Source organism: Capra hircus, chromosome 13 (assembly GCF_001704415.2).
Source record: "Capra hircus breed San Clemente chromosome 13, ASM170441v1, whole genome shotgun sequence".
Lineage (NCBI taxonomy): Eukaryota > Metazoa > Chordata > Mammalia > Artiodactyla > Bovidae > Capra > Capra hircus.
Window position 1 is genome coordinate 72,650,909 of NC_030820.1, and position 15,809 is coordinate 72,666,717.

A 15,809-nucleotide genomic window follows, 5' to 3' on the forward strand; every position below is an offset into this window, starting at 1 on the left:
GTGCGACACCGTTTCCCACCTCACTGTCGGCTCCAGACACAGCAGGCATTCTTGGCTCCCAGAATAGGCCCTGCTATCACGAGGTCCCCCACCTCTAGGCATCTATGTGCTGTTCTCTCTGCCTGGAGCATCGCTCTCTCTCACTCCCATCATCATCCCTGGCTCCCGCTTCACAGAGCTCACCCTCACCCTCTGTCTGAACAGGACCCTTACTCTATATTCCCTGAAATTCCACCTGCCCCCACTTACTGTCCATTCCCCCTCTCAGCTTACCTCCTATTCAGGAGCTGGAGATACCACAGAGGGGCCTCAGAGTTGACTGAATTCAACAAAAAGGATTTGGTTCCTGCAGATCACTGCTGAGGACCCCACCATGTAGCAGGGCCCAGCAAGAGCGCGCACTAGGTCCAGCCCGCGTGGGCTCAGCCACCGCAGGCCACCATCCCCAGCTTAGCAAGCAGGCCATGGGGAAGCTCCTGGTTGCCAAAAGCAAACAGGCCGCCCAGGGAAGTTTTGCTGTGGGTCACACCCGCTTCTGGACGGCTGCCAATCTTCCTGCCAGAAACCGCAGGCCCGCTGAAGCCGCTGGGAGTCCGGACCACGGGGCTTAGGAGGACTTGGGTCAACTCTGCAAAGGGGGTGTCTGCGGAGCACTTTCTGGACCTACAGCACCCCCTCCACTGCCAGGGTCGGCCAGGGGGTCTGGGGCAGGGCTCCAGCGGCTCCAGCAGCAGCTTGGGTAGGCCCTTTGGGGCTGGGAGGAGCTAGTGAGGCCCCTGCCAGCCTGTCACAGGCTCTCGGCATTGGCACTGGCTCTGACTTTCACACGCACGCACACACACATACACACACAGACACTGCCAAGCACCCCCTTGGTGGCCTCGGAGGTCTCACCTCCAGGTAAATGGGCTCATCAGTGGGAAGATGAGGATGGGAGAGAAGCAGGGCTACAAAGGCCAGCCTGTGTGTGTGTGCGTGTGTGTGTGTGTGTGTGTGTGTGCGCGTGCCTGGGAGTGACCTCACAGCCGCCGGAACATAAAGACTTACAGGTCCTGCCTCCGAGGCTCAAAGCTGGCTCCGTGGGGGACACAGTGACATGAGAGGCACATTTCAGACCCACCTCCTCGCCTTCTCCCTCCTCTGTCTCCTCTCCAAGGTAAGGGGGCCCTGGGCCCTGAAATGTACTACTGGCTTCCTTGGTGTGGTGGGGGAGAGGTGAAATCACGGCCAAGGACCCCCTGGAAGAATTCCTGAGGGCCTCCTGTGCTGGGGCTCAGCTGGGCTTCCCTCCCTGATGCCCAGAGAGCTGCTTCCCTCCAGCCAAGTCTGCTGTGTGACCTCAGGCAAATCCCTTCCCCTCTCTGAGCCTTAGCTCCTTCCTCAGTTAAATGGGTATAATGTTCATGAGGCCTTTGGGAAGGTCATTTATCATAGTTCATCTCCAGGGCCTAGCACAGGACCTGGAATATGACAAATGTTTAAGAGAGGACTTTTATGACTACCAATCCCTAAAGTCCCTCTACAAACAGAAGTGGGTCTCCTCATTATAAATGGGGAGCCTCAAGAGGGGGCCTGCTTTGTCTAACTAGGAGCTAGGATTTGAATGGATGTTGGGTGCCTAGCCCATTGGAAGTTTCATACAAAGGCCTTAATGCTGTCGGGCCCTCAGGCAGTAAGTAGCCTGCTGACCCTAGCTGGAGGGGGTAGGAAGACAGCTCTAGAGAATAAAGACCTTCTCCTGTGGGATATTTTCAAAGGGCTTGTGGAACATCCACCTTGCTTAACATGCCCAACAACCTCATCAGGAATGATTATTTCCTGTTTTCAGTCAAGCAAGGCTCAGAGAGGGTAGGCAACTTGCTTGAAACCACACAGCAACAGAGCGACAGAGGAGGCAGAGACCAGGACTGGCCTGGGTGTGAGGAGAGGGGACTGCAGTCTGTATCTCTCCACCTCCAACCTGGACCGAGGCCACCGTTGCTGAGCCTGCCATCACCTTAGCAAATGCCAAGTTCCTGGTGTCATGGGGATTGGCCCTGCTGCAAGCTATGATCTCACTATATTTTCATGCTCTTTTGAGAATCGCAGGCAGGAACGCCTCTCTCCTGGGTCCAGGCAGTGGTTGGGGGAAGGCTGAGAACCCTGCTGGCATCCTAACCCTGCTTTCTGTTCTTCCAAACCGGGATGAGCACGACATGATACCAGAGAGCACAGCGTGGGTCATGGGAGCCGGAGACTTGGGGTTCTGGGCCTGGGATTAAAGGAAAGGCCAAAATGAAGCAGTCCTAGACTCACTGTTCTCTCCCCCGGCCCTCCATTCCTCCCAGGCCCCGGGGAGCCAGGCAACATCCCCCTCAGAACACAGGAGCTTAGTCATCACGCACATGAAAGCCGTGACAATCCTCGGAGAGAGAATTGCAAGTCTTGCAGGCAGGCTGTGAGCTCCTGAGCTCAGGCCTGTGGACAGGGGCAGGTGGCAGAGACCTGGAAACAAGCCAGGCCACATTGACCAGAAGCTGCCTGTGACCTCACTAAATCCCTGCTTCCAAGATAGGTGGTCTCCACCCCATTTTACTTAGGAGGAAACTGCTCCCTCTTGGTGCAGCAGTGAAGTGTCCAAGGCCACACAGCGAGTCAGTAGTAGAACTTGGATCTCAACTCTTGCTTGGAAGATTCCCTGTCCAGGGCTCCTGCCCCGCTGGGGACCACAGCAGAGGTCTGGGACAACCAAGTGTGATGGAGCAGCTTGAACATGGGAGTGGGCTGGTTGGAAAGGGCATAGAGATAGAGACTAGACAGGACCTCTCTCTCCTTGGCTGTGCTGAAACACCCTCCCTGACTTGTCCCCATCCCTTTTGAACAAACAGTAAGTTGACCCAGAGGCTAAGCTGGCATCAGAGCCATAGGTGACAAGAGGTGGGTGTGGCAGTTTAGAGCCTGGGCTTGGATGCACATGAACCTTGATTCTGTTCCTGATCGACCTGTTATTGGTGACGTCGCTATACCGCTTTAAGCTTCAGTTTCCCTGTCTTTAAAATGGGTATAATGCTGGACTTCCCTGGCTGTACAGTGATTAAGACTGCATGTTTCCTCTGCAGGGAGCACGGGTTCAATCCCTGGTTGGGGAACTAAGATCCCACACGCCACATGGTACAGCCAAAAAAATAAATAAAAGAGGCATAATGCTGTAGCTCCCACTGGAGGGTTCAGCTAGCACGTTACAGAGCTCAGCACATGGTGTGCCCGTGGTGAATGACAGTCACAGTCGTCGGCGTCATCAGTGGTCCCTCCTGTACATCCAGCCCTGTCAAGCTTGCCCGGTAGAGAGAGCCCAAAGTGAGAACCCAGGTGCCAAGCGTGTGGCTTATGTCCTGGCACCTCTGCTTTCAGGAGGAAAGGACCCAAGAGCCAGTTCTGGTCAAAGGCCTGCCCCTCACCCTGCTTACTTCCCACCAACTCAGGGAGCTCAGCCTCTGAGGGTTTAGGAAGGAAACCCAAAGTCCAGCTGATTGTTTCTCAGGTTGGTGCTGTGTGGATCACATCTGAATTTATGAAAATGCAGATTCAGAGTCATAAGGAAGGGCCCTAGATGCTGCATGACTAACAAGCTTCCAGGTGATGCTGCTTCGGGTCCAGACCTCACTTTGAGGGGTGAGGCTAGACCATCCTCTCTAGAATCTGGTGTCACCCAGTCTCCTGCTTGAAATGCCTGCGGAGATGGGAGCTCGTCCTCTGGCAAGGCTCCAGGCACACTGCTGCACACTCGCATCTAATGTTACCGGTGCCATCGTGGATAGGCCCTGTCATTGCTTCCTGGTCTGTGACCCACCCTCCCATACACACACAGGAGGCTGGTCTGCCAATTTGGAACGGCCCCTAGTGGCCACGGTGGGAACTGCAGGCCGCAGAGAGGTTTGCAGGACTCGGAAGTCCTAGGGGTGGGAAAAGTAGGGATTAGGGCAGAGAGGTCATTGCCTGCTTTGGGGCCGCACACAGGACATAGGAGGTTATTAATTTCACCTTCCTAAACTGCATCCAGTTCTTCCATCCTCTACACAAAACCCTCCAGACTTCCAAGGGCCCCCAGATGGGGTGGGTCACTAGTAACACCTTGAATTATGCATGGCCCTTGGTCCCTACCTTCCAATGGACATATGGGGAACCCAGAGTATCTGGTTTCTGGTTTGGTTGGTTCTCGGTCCTAAGTGAGGAGGGGCAGTCAGGACACTTGGGTTGATACCTTGAGCCTGCCCCTGGGGGTGGGACCCTGGCTGGGGCTTTTCCCTGTTACAGGAAGTCTGCACTCACTCTGGGTCCGTGGGTCTTCAGTGGGGAAGCACGCTCCCAGCCATGTAGCTAACCCACGGGGACTGTGTCTCTTCCTCCCTCTGGAACTCAGTCTCCCCATCTTTACATGGCGGGGAGAGTGGTTAGAGTGGAAGTGAGGTACCAGTAACCTCGCTGTGCATCAAACACCCCTGGATGGCTCGTTAAAAACATAGATTCCAGGGCTGGGCCTCTGGAAGCTGTGAATTGATAAGTCCCACAGGAGGCCAAGTTTTCCTGGCTGATTTGAGGCTCATCTGGAAACATATTCTAGATTGTTCCAAAGATCAAAAACATCCATGACACTGTTTGATTTATTCAGCCCTCAGGATAAATATCCACAGTTCTCCTGCTAGAAAACCCTGTCATTTTAATCCTCTGTTCTGTTGCTTTTGCCTCTGTAAGTTCCCAGGAGGCAGAGGCTAAGCCCGCTATTGTAATTCACACAGCAGTCATCATAGCTAAATGCATGGAGCATCTCCGGCATGGCAGGCCATGTACTAAAGGTTTTATATGCCTCATTTCATGTACTCCTCAAAACAATCTTCTGAGTTATATATTATTGCCCCCTCTTCACAGATGAGGCAGTTGAGGCTCAGAGAACTTAAGTAACTTGCCTAAGGCTGCTCTGCCAATAAGCGACAGAGTTAAGACTGGAACTCTAATCCAGAGCCTTTGCTCATGACCGCAGTGCTATGTCGTCTCATACAGAGTGACGTGGGGGTGCTGGGGTTCAAGGCCAGGTCTGTGTCACTCCGGGGCCAAGGTGTGGCGCTACACTGCACAGCCTGGCAGAGAAGGAGTCAGTCGTGAGGGTCTCACTGCCCACCCTGAATGACCTTGGCTGAGGGAGGTCTCTCTCTCTGCAGGTGTGTGCCCAGCTGTGCCCCACACCATGTGCCTGTCCCTGGCCACCACCCCGATGCCCACTGGGGGTGCCCCTGGTGCTGGACGGCTGCAACTGCTGCCGGGTATGTGCGCGGCGGCTGGGGGAGCCCTGCGACCATCTCCACGTCTGCGACCTCAGCCAGGGCCTGGTCTGCCAGCCCGGGGCGGGCCCTGGAGGCCGGGGGGCCGTGTGCCTCTGTAAGCAGGTTTGCGGGTCTGGTGGAGGGGGTGATGGGGAGGCGGTCAAGGCCTTCAGGTCCTGAGTCCAGGAGAAGTCCTTCTCATTCCCAGCCAAACCTGGTGACACAAGGTTCCCTAAGCCCACTCCCCACTTCTTTTCTTTTGTCTTTGCTCAGATCACACCCACCAACCAAACAGCCTACCTCCCTTCTTATCCATCCAGATCTAGCCATCTTTCAAAGCTGAGCACAAACACCTCCTCCCCTGATCAGCCCTCCCAGATTCTTCGAACCAGAGGTCACCACCCTTTCTCAGAACCCTCACGACACTCTTAGGAAAATGAAAGGGCAGCTCTCTATTTCAGGCGTAAGGTGTTATCGGGCCCTGAGCTAAGCACTTACCTCCTAAGTCACACGATCCTCATAATAATCCTCTGCGGTAAGTACTTTCAGACCCATTTTATAGATGAGGAAACGGAGGCCCCACAATACTGACAGACATGTTTAATGTTACACAGCTGGGGCCTGGGTCAAACAGGCTCTGAAGCAGCATTCTGTTCTGTCTTTTTCTGGGGTTGGGAGCCCCTTGGACCTGTGAATCCTGAGTTTGCTATTTGCTAGCAACCTTGAGCATGTTACACCTCCCACCACTCTACCCTTGTGCCCTCCGGGTGGGCCTTAGGTCAGGGTTTCTCAATTTTGCTCCCAAGTCATTTGGGACTGAGTAATTCTCTGCTGTGGGATGTGGTTCTGTGCATGGTAGGAATTAAAGCAGCTTTCCGGGTCTCTACCTGCTGGATGCCAGTAGCACCCCAAACAGCAAGTCGTGACCACCTCCCTTCAGATGTTGCCTGGGGAGAAAAATCGCCCCCAGTGGAGAACCAGTGCTTTAGAGAAATAGAAAGGGGTGAGGGACTGCTCTGTGCTCTATTTTTCTTTTTAAATGAGCCTTACAGAGCACTGTGCCACTCTCATCTTTGTGCATAATGGGAGAGAGAAAGGAAGAAAGGCTCATGAATCATTGACAATGAATCCGTCTGTAGGAAAAAAAAAAAAAAACTTGTTGAAAAGAGAAACACAACTTATAGGGACTTCCCTGGTGGTTCAGCGGCTCAGCCTCCACACTCCCAACGCAGGAGGCCTGGGTTCAATCCCTGGTCAGGGAATTAGATTTCATATGCCACAACTAAAATGATCCCGCAGGCCACAACCAAGATGGAAGACCCCACGTGTTGCAACTAAGACCCAACACAGCCAAACAGATTTTTTTTAAAAAAAAGGACTTATAGACATAAAGTTATCCATGGTAAACCCCTGTTAAATTCTTTTTTATGATAAGAGGAGTGTAATAATGAGAAAGGGGTGATGTGTTTTATAAACTTAGAGATGATTGGTATAAAAAAGTACCTAAAAATGTGGTTGCCCAAGGGAGATGGGTTGGGGAGGGAAGGACTGAGAGTTTGGGATTAGTAGATATGAACTATTATATATAAGACGGACAGGATGGGGGCTCAGGCTGGAGGGGACACATGTATGTCTATGGCTAGTTCATGGTGATGTGTGGCAAAAACCATCACATTACTGCAAAGTAATTATCCTCCAATTAAAATTTTAAAAAGCATGAACAACAAAAAAGGTCCTACTGTATAGCAACTGTATAGCACAGGGAACTGTATGGGATTCCCTATAGGTACACCGTAGTGGAAAAGAATGTAAAAAATGTCTTTATGTGTATGACTGAGTCACTTTGGTATACAGCAGAGATTGGCACAACACTGTAAATCAGATATACTTCCATTTAAAAAATAAAATAAATATCACCTATGAAGGGAGAAAAAAATGTATCTAAAGAAAAAACTCAGAAAAGCAACCCTTAGCTTATCAAGCTGTTATCTAGATAAGTCATCACATATGTCAAGCACTTGGCAAAATTTATTTATTGAACACATGCCTAGCACTTACCATATGCCAGGCACCAGAGTTTCAAAATATCACCTCATTTAACCTCTCAACAACCATATGAAGTAGCTCCTAATGTCATCCCCATTTTGTAAATGGAAAAAAGAGGCCCAGAGAGGTTAAGTAATTTGCCCAAGGTCACACATCTCAAAAGTGGCTGAGCTGGGATTTGAACTCAGGGAGCTGACTCCACAATCTTTGTTTCTTTCACTCTACTGTCTGACACTCAGTATATGATTAGTTACTGTCACTAAATTTATTATGAGGCTTTTCCTATTCCGCCCTGATTCGGACTTTGAATACCTGGAGGCCAAAAATTTATTTGGTCCTTGCTCCTTCCTGCAACTTCCAGCTCTGGCTGGGTGACACCAAATGTGTCTCATGAATGTGTAATTTACAGGTGCTCGTGAATGTCCAATGACTGGAACTGAATTTGGAGGCTGGGAGCTGGGGAAGCCACAGCTGAGGCAGGACTAAGACTGTACCGAGGCTGAGTCTGGGTCTTGGCTCTGGAGGGAACATGCTGGCCCAAATCTCTCCTCCCACCCACTAGCTGGACAACCCTTCTCTCAGGGGACTGCCTCTGAGCTGTGTGCATGTTCAGTGTGGCTCACTTTCTTTTAAGATTTTTTTTTTTTGATGTGGACCATTTTAAGTCTTTATTGAGTTTGTTACTGTATTGTTTCTGTTTTATGCTTTGGTTTTTTGACATTGAGGCATGTGGAATCTTAGCTCCCCAACTAGGGATCGAACCTGCAGCCCCGGCTTTGGAAGGCTAAGTCTTAACCAGTGCAGCACCAGCGTAGCCCTTCTCTCTGGCTTTAAAAGCAGAGCTTCCCAGGCTCAGCCAAGGGCAACTCCATCTTTTCTGTGGCTCAGCCTCAAATTCTGGAGTCATCCTTGACTTCTCTCCCATCTTTTTCCACATTTCACTCACTCCCCACCAGTAAATCCTTCACAATATTTCCACCGGGTCTGATCCCCACCGTAACTCATCTGGATTTTGCAGAAGCCCCTTAACTGTCTCCTTGCTTCCGTCCTTGGTCCCCAGTCTGTTTTCAACACAGCAGATTGAGGGCTCCTTTAAATACGTAAATCAGATCACAGGTCAAGTCCCTCCTCTGCCTAAAAGCCTCCCACAGCCTCCCATCTTCTCAGAGTAAGAGCCAAAGCCCTCTCAGTGGGCAACAAGTACCCTGCTCCTGTTTTCTCTCTGACCATATCTAACACCCTCCTGCTCTCTGCGCCATCCTCACTGGCCTCCCAGATACCCCAGGCACGCTCCCACCTCAGGGCCTTTGCACAGGCTGTTCCTGCTACCGGCATTCTTTCCCCCAGATTTCTGCACGGCAAGTTCTCTCGCCTCCTTCACATCTTTACCCAAACATCACTTGCTCAGTAAGGCCTTCCCTGATCACCATATTTCAAAACTACAACCCTGCTCTACTCCTCAATCCTGCCCTCCTTTATTTTTTGAGCACTAATTGACATCTGATGTCACAAATCAACTTTGTTTCTTGTTTGTTTCCACTAGAGCGAAAGTTCCAGTGAGGGCAGGATTTGGCTGGTTTCAGTCATTGCTATGTCACAAGTTGCCTAGAACAATGTCTGGCACATAGTAGGCACTCAGTAAATAATTGCTGAATGCATGAATAATAATGACAGTTCTGGTGGGGCTTGTGTGACAGGTACCATTTGGTGGCATAATGGTTCAGTAACAGGCACCAATTATGGAGCAGGTACTATGAACAAGTCCTTTATATACATGATTTCATTTTATCCTCAATAATGAGGTATTATCACTATTTTGAGGGTGAAGGAACTGGGGCTCAGAGAGGTTAAGTCACCTGCCTAAGGTCCCACAATGTACAAGTGTGTGCATGCCAAGTTGCTTCAGTCATGTCAGATTCTTTCAACTCCGTGGACTATAAACTCCCAGGCTCCTCTGTCTATGGGATTCTCCAGGTAAGAATACTGGAGTGGGTTGCCATTTCCTTCTCCAGGGGATCTTCCCGACCCAGGGATCAAACTCACATCAAACTCGCATCTCTTATGTCTCATGCACTGGCAGGCAGGTTCTTTACTAATATGCAAATAGCTGCAGGTAAACAAAAAACCTCATTGTTCCTTCTCCTGCCAGGGACTCTCAGAGGGAAAGGGATGCAGAAATTACCAGGTGACAAGATTATGCCCTGAAGTTATTTGGGGGAAGCTGCTGGACAAGGAGACCATTGGAGAGAGCCCAGAAGGAGAAGGGTTTTATACATGTGTACAGGTGTGGGTCCATGGGGTCGCAAAGAGTCGGACACGACTGAGCGACTTCACTTTCATTTTCACTTTCACAGGTGTTTGGGGTCTCACAGCAAGTACATTTGGAGGTGCCTCATGGTGTCTGGGACCTTGCACATGATGCGCACAGATCCCAGGGTGGGGACCAGCTGCCCAGGATCATAACCCCCCACCCCACCCAATCAGCTTTGAACTGGAGGACCCAGGAGAGATGCCAGGAAACCTTGCTAAAGTTATTATCCCCTGGGATTTGAACCAGGTCTATGCGGTTCTAAAATTCCCTCATGTGTGTGGCCCTATTTGAGGTTTTTTTCAGCAGAGCTGGGAAAAGCAGCTTCCCATGAGTCTTGTCTCCCAGATCTAGCTGAAGTGCCACCCACATCTCCAGGAAACCCTCCTTTCTCTGCACTTCCTGAGTGGCTCACAGACCCCTCTGCAGGGCTCTCGCTTTATTCTGTCTTGGAGATGCAGCATCCACATCTGTGCCCTGCATTGACCCTTGAGTCCCTCCCGGGTAAGGACTGGCTCTCGGTCCTGTGTGGGAGCACAGTGGGTGGTACCCAGGAAGGGCGCGGTGTATCTGAAAGGAATAAGGAAGCAGAACTATTTTATCAGTGTCTCTCATGTGCTGAGTCTTGCACCAGGCATTCATTCCAGGGGCATTTCCTGTGGTTCTGTGTGTCCCATCCGTGCTCTGAGCTGGCACAGGAGATGCCAGGATGAACACTCTCGGCCCCAGCCCTCAAGGAGTTCATGCCCAGGGGAGGAAGAGGCTGTGATGCCCATAATATTTGAGGGCTTCCTCCAAAGAGTGTTTCTTGAATTCCTAACCCTGCGCTAGATGTTGCATCACTGAAGGTTCTAATTACTGTTTTCATCGTTGCTATTGTTAAAGTGACTCAGAGAAGTTTAGTCACTTACCCCAAGTCACACAGCTAGCAAGTTAAGCCCTGACCTGATGGTGATAACTGTAACACAGCAGATGGACAAGGAAAGTTTGTGGCATGAAATCTCGGTGTGTATATAATAGTCGTAATATTTTATATGTTTATATTAATTGATACATATTATTAATTCGATTATATATGGGCTTCCCAGGTGATGTTAGTGGTATAGAATCTGCCTGCCAATGCAGCAGACACAAGAGACCCTGGTTCCATCCCTGGGTGGGGACAATCCCCTGGAGAAGGAAATGGCAACCCACTCCAGTGTTCTTGTCTGGAAAAATCCCATGGACAGAGGAGCCTGGCGGGCTGTAGTCCATAGAGTTGCAAAGAGTCGGTCACAACTGAGCAGTTGTCAGCAATACATTAATATTTATATTATTAATAATATATAATAATTTATACAAATAATAATAACAACAGAGCAGCTAGGATCTATTGAAGGTCTCCTTCATGTTGTATTCATTCCAAACACCATTCATTTATAGTCCATATCACACTTAAATAAGTACCATTATAACCCACTTTGGGCTTCCCTTGTGGCTCAGCTGGTAAAGAATTCGTCTCTGATGCGAGAGACCTGGGTTCAATCCCTGGTTTGGGAAGATCCCCTGGAGAAGGGAAAGGCTACCCACTCCAGTATTCTGGCCTGGAGAATTCCATGGACTATACAGTCCATGGGGTTACCGCAAAGAGTCGGACATGACTGTGCGACTTTCACTTCACTTCATAACCCACTTTGCAGGTGAGGAAACAAACCAGAAGTAGAATCAGTTGGCCAAGGTCCATAGCTAGCAAAGGAGCTGAAACCAGGCCAGTCTTCCTGCAAAGCCTGTTCCAGGAAGTGGCCTGTCACGCTGTCTTCCTGCAGGTGACAGGACAGGACCGCTTTGATTGGGGGTGGGGTGGGGTGGAGGAGGGGCGGAGCCCCCTGCAGCGCTCAGTTTCCCCAAGGGCTCTGCGTCCCCAGCGCCTCCAGACCAGCTCTGCAGAGAGGACCCCGCGGAGGAGGCGGCGGGCGCAGCCCTGCCCAGGGAAAAGTTGGGAGGTCGCCGATGGAGGTCCGGTTTCTTCTCCGCAGGGGGAGAAGATGACGGCAGCTGCGAGGTGAACGGCCGCCTCTACCGGGACGGGGAGACCTTTCAGCCTCACTGCAGGCTCCGCTGCCGCTGCGAGGACGGCGGCTTTACGTGTGTGCCCCTGTGCAGCGAGGACGTGCGGCTCCCCAGCTGGGACTGTCCGCACCCCAGGAGGGTGGAGGTCCCGGGCAAGTGCTGCCCTGAGTGGGTGTGCGACCAGGGAGGAGGGCTGGGAGTCCAGCCCCTCCCAGCCCAAGGTGAGTGCCGGGCTGGTCCAGGGCTGCCTGGGGTGGTGGAAGGAGGGCGATGGGCGGGGGGTGGGGGTGGGGTTGGAATGGGGGATGGGGAGGGGTTGGGGGAGGAGTTAGGAAAGGGGCGGGGCGGGGCCCCTCAGGTACCAGGACAACTGGATACATCAAAGCCAAGGTTATACTGACAAAAGCTAGGACGGGCAGGTGGCTCAGGGGACTCTTAGGAGAGTGGAACTGACCAAACAAGATGCAGAGGTGCAAGTGTATGATTTTAAACAACACCCAATTAAAAATTGATGGCAGAGTAGAGGGAGGAAAGGAGGGTTAGGACACTTGAACCAAGTCCTCACATTTCACAGCAGAGGAATAATGTAGAGGTATATTATTGTAATATAGACTATCATTATACTGACATGGACACATATTAATATAACACAGTTTAAATATTATATAATATTGTTAATATGTCATTATTGGGGTTTATTAAAAGAGGAATTCTAAACTGAATGAGGCAAGGTGGTTGCCTCCGGAATGTGGGCCTAGGGGTGGGCAGGAAAGACAGTGACCTCAGCCTGTAAACTCTTGAGTTTGAGAGACTATGTTACGTATGGTAGGTCACTAGCATTTTTTTTTAAATTTTTTAAACTTTATTTTTAATTAGGGGGAAATTGCTTTACAATGTTGTGCTGGTTTCGCTATACAACAATGCAAATCAGCCATAATTATACATATTGTCACTAGGGAAACTATTATTATTATTATATGAATATGATTTTTTAAGGCAACCGAAAAGAGAGCATTGGTTGCATAGAAGATGGTGCCACTGGCGAGGCACTAGAGTGTGGTGGCTTAAGCGTGGAGTCTGCCTGAGTTCTAAGCCCAACTGTGTGACTCTGAGAAAACTGCTTACCTACTCTGTGTCTCAGTTCCTCCAACCATAAGAATAAGTGCATCCACCTCACAGAACTGCTGTGAAGCCTGAATGAGTAAATGCAAGCAAAGCAGTTAGGACAGAGCCTGGCACACAGCACTCCAGGGTATGTTAGCTGTGATCATCCCAACAATGGAATATGATACATCTGTTTAAATATTGGGTTGGCCAAAAATTCCTTCAGGTTTCCCTTAAGCTGATGCAGACAAACCCGAAGGATCTTTTTGGCCAACCCAGTACGTTGGTGAACGCCGATAGGTTTGCCTTACATATAAAAAGCAGGACAGGGCAACGTATATGTAATTTGAACTCCACTGTGTGTGTCTACAGCCATATGGACACAGACATCCTACATACTACACACGTGTGGATAACACAAGGTGTGTCAACCAGGGCACTAGTGACATTTGAGCCAGGTCACGTCTTTGCTGTGAAAGGGTGTCCTGTGCAGTGTAGGATGTTAGGCAGCATCTCTGCTAGACTTCAGTAGCCCCCACCCCTCATTTGTGACCAGTAAAACATGTCTCCAAACACTGCCAAGTATCTTCCAGGGGGCAAAACGGTCCCCAGTTAAGAAGCACGGGTTACAAAAGAACGGAAGGAAGGACACCAAATATTAACAGAGCAGAGCAAGCCTGGAGGAGGAGGAAAAGCTAGACCCCGGTGAACCCGCCACCCTGTTCCAGACCCGGCCTCGCCGGCCCCAGCATCCCTGCCGCCAGGTCACGCGCAGCACCACACACACAGGCCCAACCTCCTCCCTGTACGATGCTACTTATCACAGGACTTGCGGAGGATACAGAAGTGAGACACTCGCCCTTTATTGGAGGACCGTCATGGTCAATCCCATCATAGCTGCCCGATAACCAATATTTCGGAAATGCTGACAAGAACCAGGCTCTGTGTTAAGCACTTCACCTCCACTATTTTATTCACGCCTAACGATCAACTATTAGGAAATTTACAGGGAAGAAACCGAGGTCCAGAGAGATTAAGCAACGTGACCCAGACTGCACCGCAAGCCAGTGGGTAGAGTTGGCTGCCTAACCTTGCCGAGCTGACCCCCTCTCTCTCCCCCAGGACCCCAGTTTTCTGGCTTTGTCGCCCCTCCAGCCCCTGGCGTCTCCTGCCCGGAATGGAGCACCGCCTGGGGTCCCTGCTCGACCACCTGCGGCCTGGGCGTGGCCACCCGAGTGTCCAATCAGAACCGTTTCTGCCGCCTGGAAACCCAGCGCCGCCTGTGCGTACTGGGGCCCTGCCCACCCGCCAGGGGCCACAGCCCAAGGAGCAGAGCCTTTTAGAGCCAGGCTGAGGATGGAGACTCTATGTCAGCCGCTCGGCAGGCAGTCTGGGCTGCAGGCCACAGTCCGGCTTGGGTCTGCCATCCGGGCCCTGGAGGACAAGCGTGTTCCCAGGCCAGCTGGTCCCTCTGGACCCTGAGATGCCGCAGGAAGCACTCCCTAGTCCCCCTCGCTCTCACTCACAGCCTGGGAGAATGGCCAGGTTTCCTCTGAGCCATTCACAGCCTTTATCAAAGATGCACACAGAGCTTTTTCCAGGAGATGGACAACCATCTCCCCCTTAATCATTAGAGTGAAGCAGGTGCTGGGCTGGATGGGCTGTTTTTCTAGGGGTGTGGCGAAGAGGGGCAAAGAGATTCTCAACCTCCTGCTTCCTTTCCTGGAGTGAGGTATGAACATCCCTGAACACACATCTGTGTGTCACACTTGTGCTGAGAAAACCCTCCCTCCCCACCCTGGGCAGAATTCAGGGATTGAATTCTACGTAAATCACCCTGTTTTGAAGACAGTCAAAATGGGACCCTTAAATGTCCCTTAAAGGGACCCATCAAACCCAATTTGTATTAGTAAGAATTAACTGTTTTCATGACTCTGCCATGCGCCAGGCCAAGCTACACATTATACAAGTCAGTGCTGGGAAACACTCTGGACTAGAGAACAGCAAGGGAGGATGAAGGATGCCTCCCAGAAACCGGGGAACACGGCCTGAAATAAACCAACCCTCGTGTGAAATCCTGTTTGAAGTCACATGTTTTATTGTTTCTCTGTTCTCGTCCAGTTGCTCAGTTGTATCCGACTCTTTGCGACCCCATGGACTGCAGCAAGCCAGGCTTCCCTGTCCCTCCCCATCTCCCGGGTCTGCCCAAGTGTAAAAACAAACAAACGAAAATGCCACATACAAATGTTATGTCCTCTTCTGCAGTCTACCTGTATTTGTTTAAAAATAAAAACTATGTTTTCATCAGAATCCCACCAGGACATTAGAATATATTCTTGGTATTTCACCAGGATTTCTTCTTATTAAACTAATCTGATCCAGGGATGATTCACACCCAGTTAAATGCACAAGTCTTAAGCTCATGGTTTCACAAGTCTTTACAAATGTATGCACCTATATGACCACACCTCAGCAAAGGTGTAAAACATTTGCATCATCACAGAACGTTTCCTCCGAGGACTTCCACAGTGGTCCAGTGGTTAAGACTCTGAGTTACCAATATGGGGAGCACAGGTTCGATCCCTGGTAGGGGAACCAAGATCCCACATGCCGTGTGACACAGCCAAAGATTTTAAAACAAGAAGAAAATTTCCCCTGGCCAGGTGAGCCTCTCTACCCCCAAGGGCAACTGCTGTTCTGGTTTCTATCATAGATGAAGTGTTGTTGTGTTCTTGAACTTCACGTAGAGCCATACGGTAGGTGTTCTTTAATGAAGGGCTTCGTTCCCTCAATACCAGCCCTAAGGGTGGAGAGGCAGAGAGAAGGCAGAGCCCAGAAGCCAGGAGCAGAAGGCGGAAGGAAGATGGACTCACTGCAGGGCTGTCTGCTGGGGGCGGAAGCCACCATGGAGATGTAACCTTGATCCTAACAAAAGGCAGATGGAGACGGGGAGAGAGACCGTGGCTTCTGCTCTCTCCCAGCCCCCAGTTCCCAGAAGTGCCTCC

At 50.8% G+C, this 15,809-nt stretch overlaps 1 protein-coding gene across 2 annotated transcripts; it reads left to right on the forward strand.

Moving 5' to 3' along the window:
- On the forward strand, nucleotides 303–15,110 carry WISP2 (WNT1 inducible signaling pathway protein 2). Of its 2 annotated transcripts, XM_013968914.2 has the most exons (5): nucleotides 303–900; nucleotides 1,042–1,156; nucleotides 5,196–5,412; nucleotides 11,667–11,921; nucleotides 13,927–15,110. In XM_013968914.2, the coding sequence occupies exons 2-5, from the start codon at nucleotides 1,097–1,099 to the stop codon at nucleotides 14,145–14,147; spliced, it is 753 nt and encodes a 250-aa protein (XP_013824368.2). In that variant the 5' UTR covers nucleotides 303–900; nucleotides 1,042–1,096; the 3' UTR covers nucleotides 14,148–15,110. The 2 variants fall into 2 exon arrangements, with proteins under 2 accessions (XP_013824368.2, XP_017913396.1); XM_018057907.1 differs by having other exon boundaries at nucleotides 303–1,156.

Excerpts from the sequence above, each read along its gene's own strand:
- WISP2 (XM_018057907.1), top strand. The coding sequence starts at position 1,097 with ATGAGAGGCACATTTCAGACCCACCTCCTCGCCTTCTCCCTCCTCTGT. Across the intron at positions 1,157-5,195 it reads TCCTCTGTCTCCTCTCCAAG|GTGTGTGCCCAGCTGTGCCC; the intron begins GTAAGGGGGCCC and ends CTCTCTCTGCAG. Across the intron at positions 11,922-13,926 it reads CCAGCCCCTCCCAGCCCAAG|GACCCCAGTTTTCTGGCTTT; the intron begins GTGAGTGCCGGG and ends TCTCTCCCCCAG.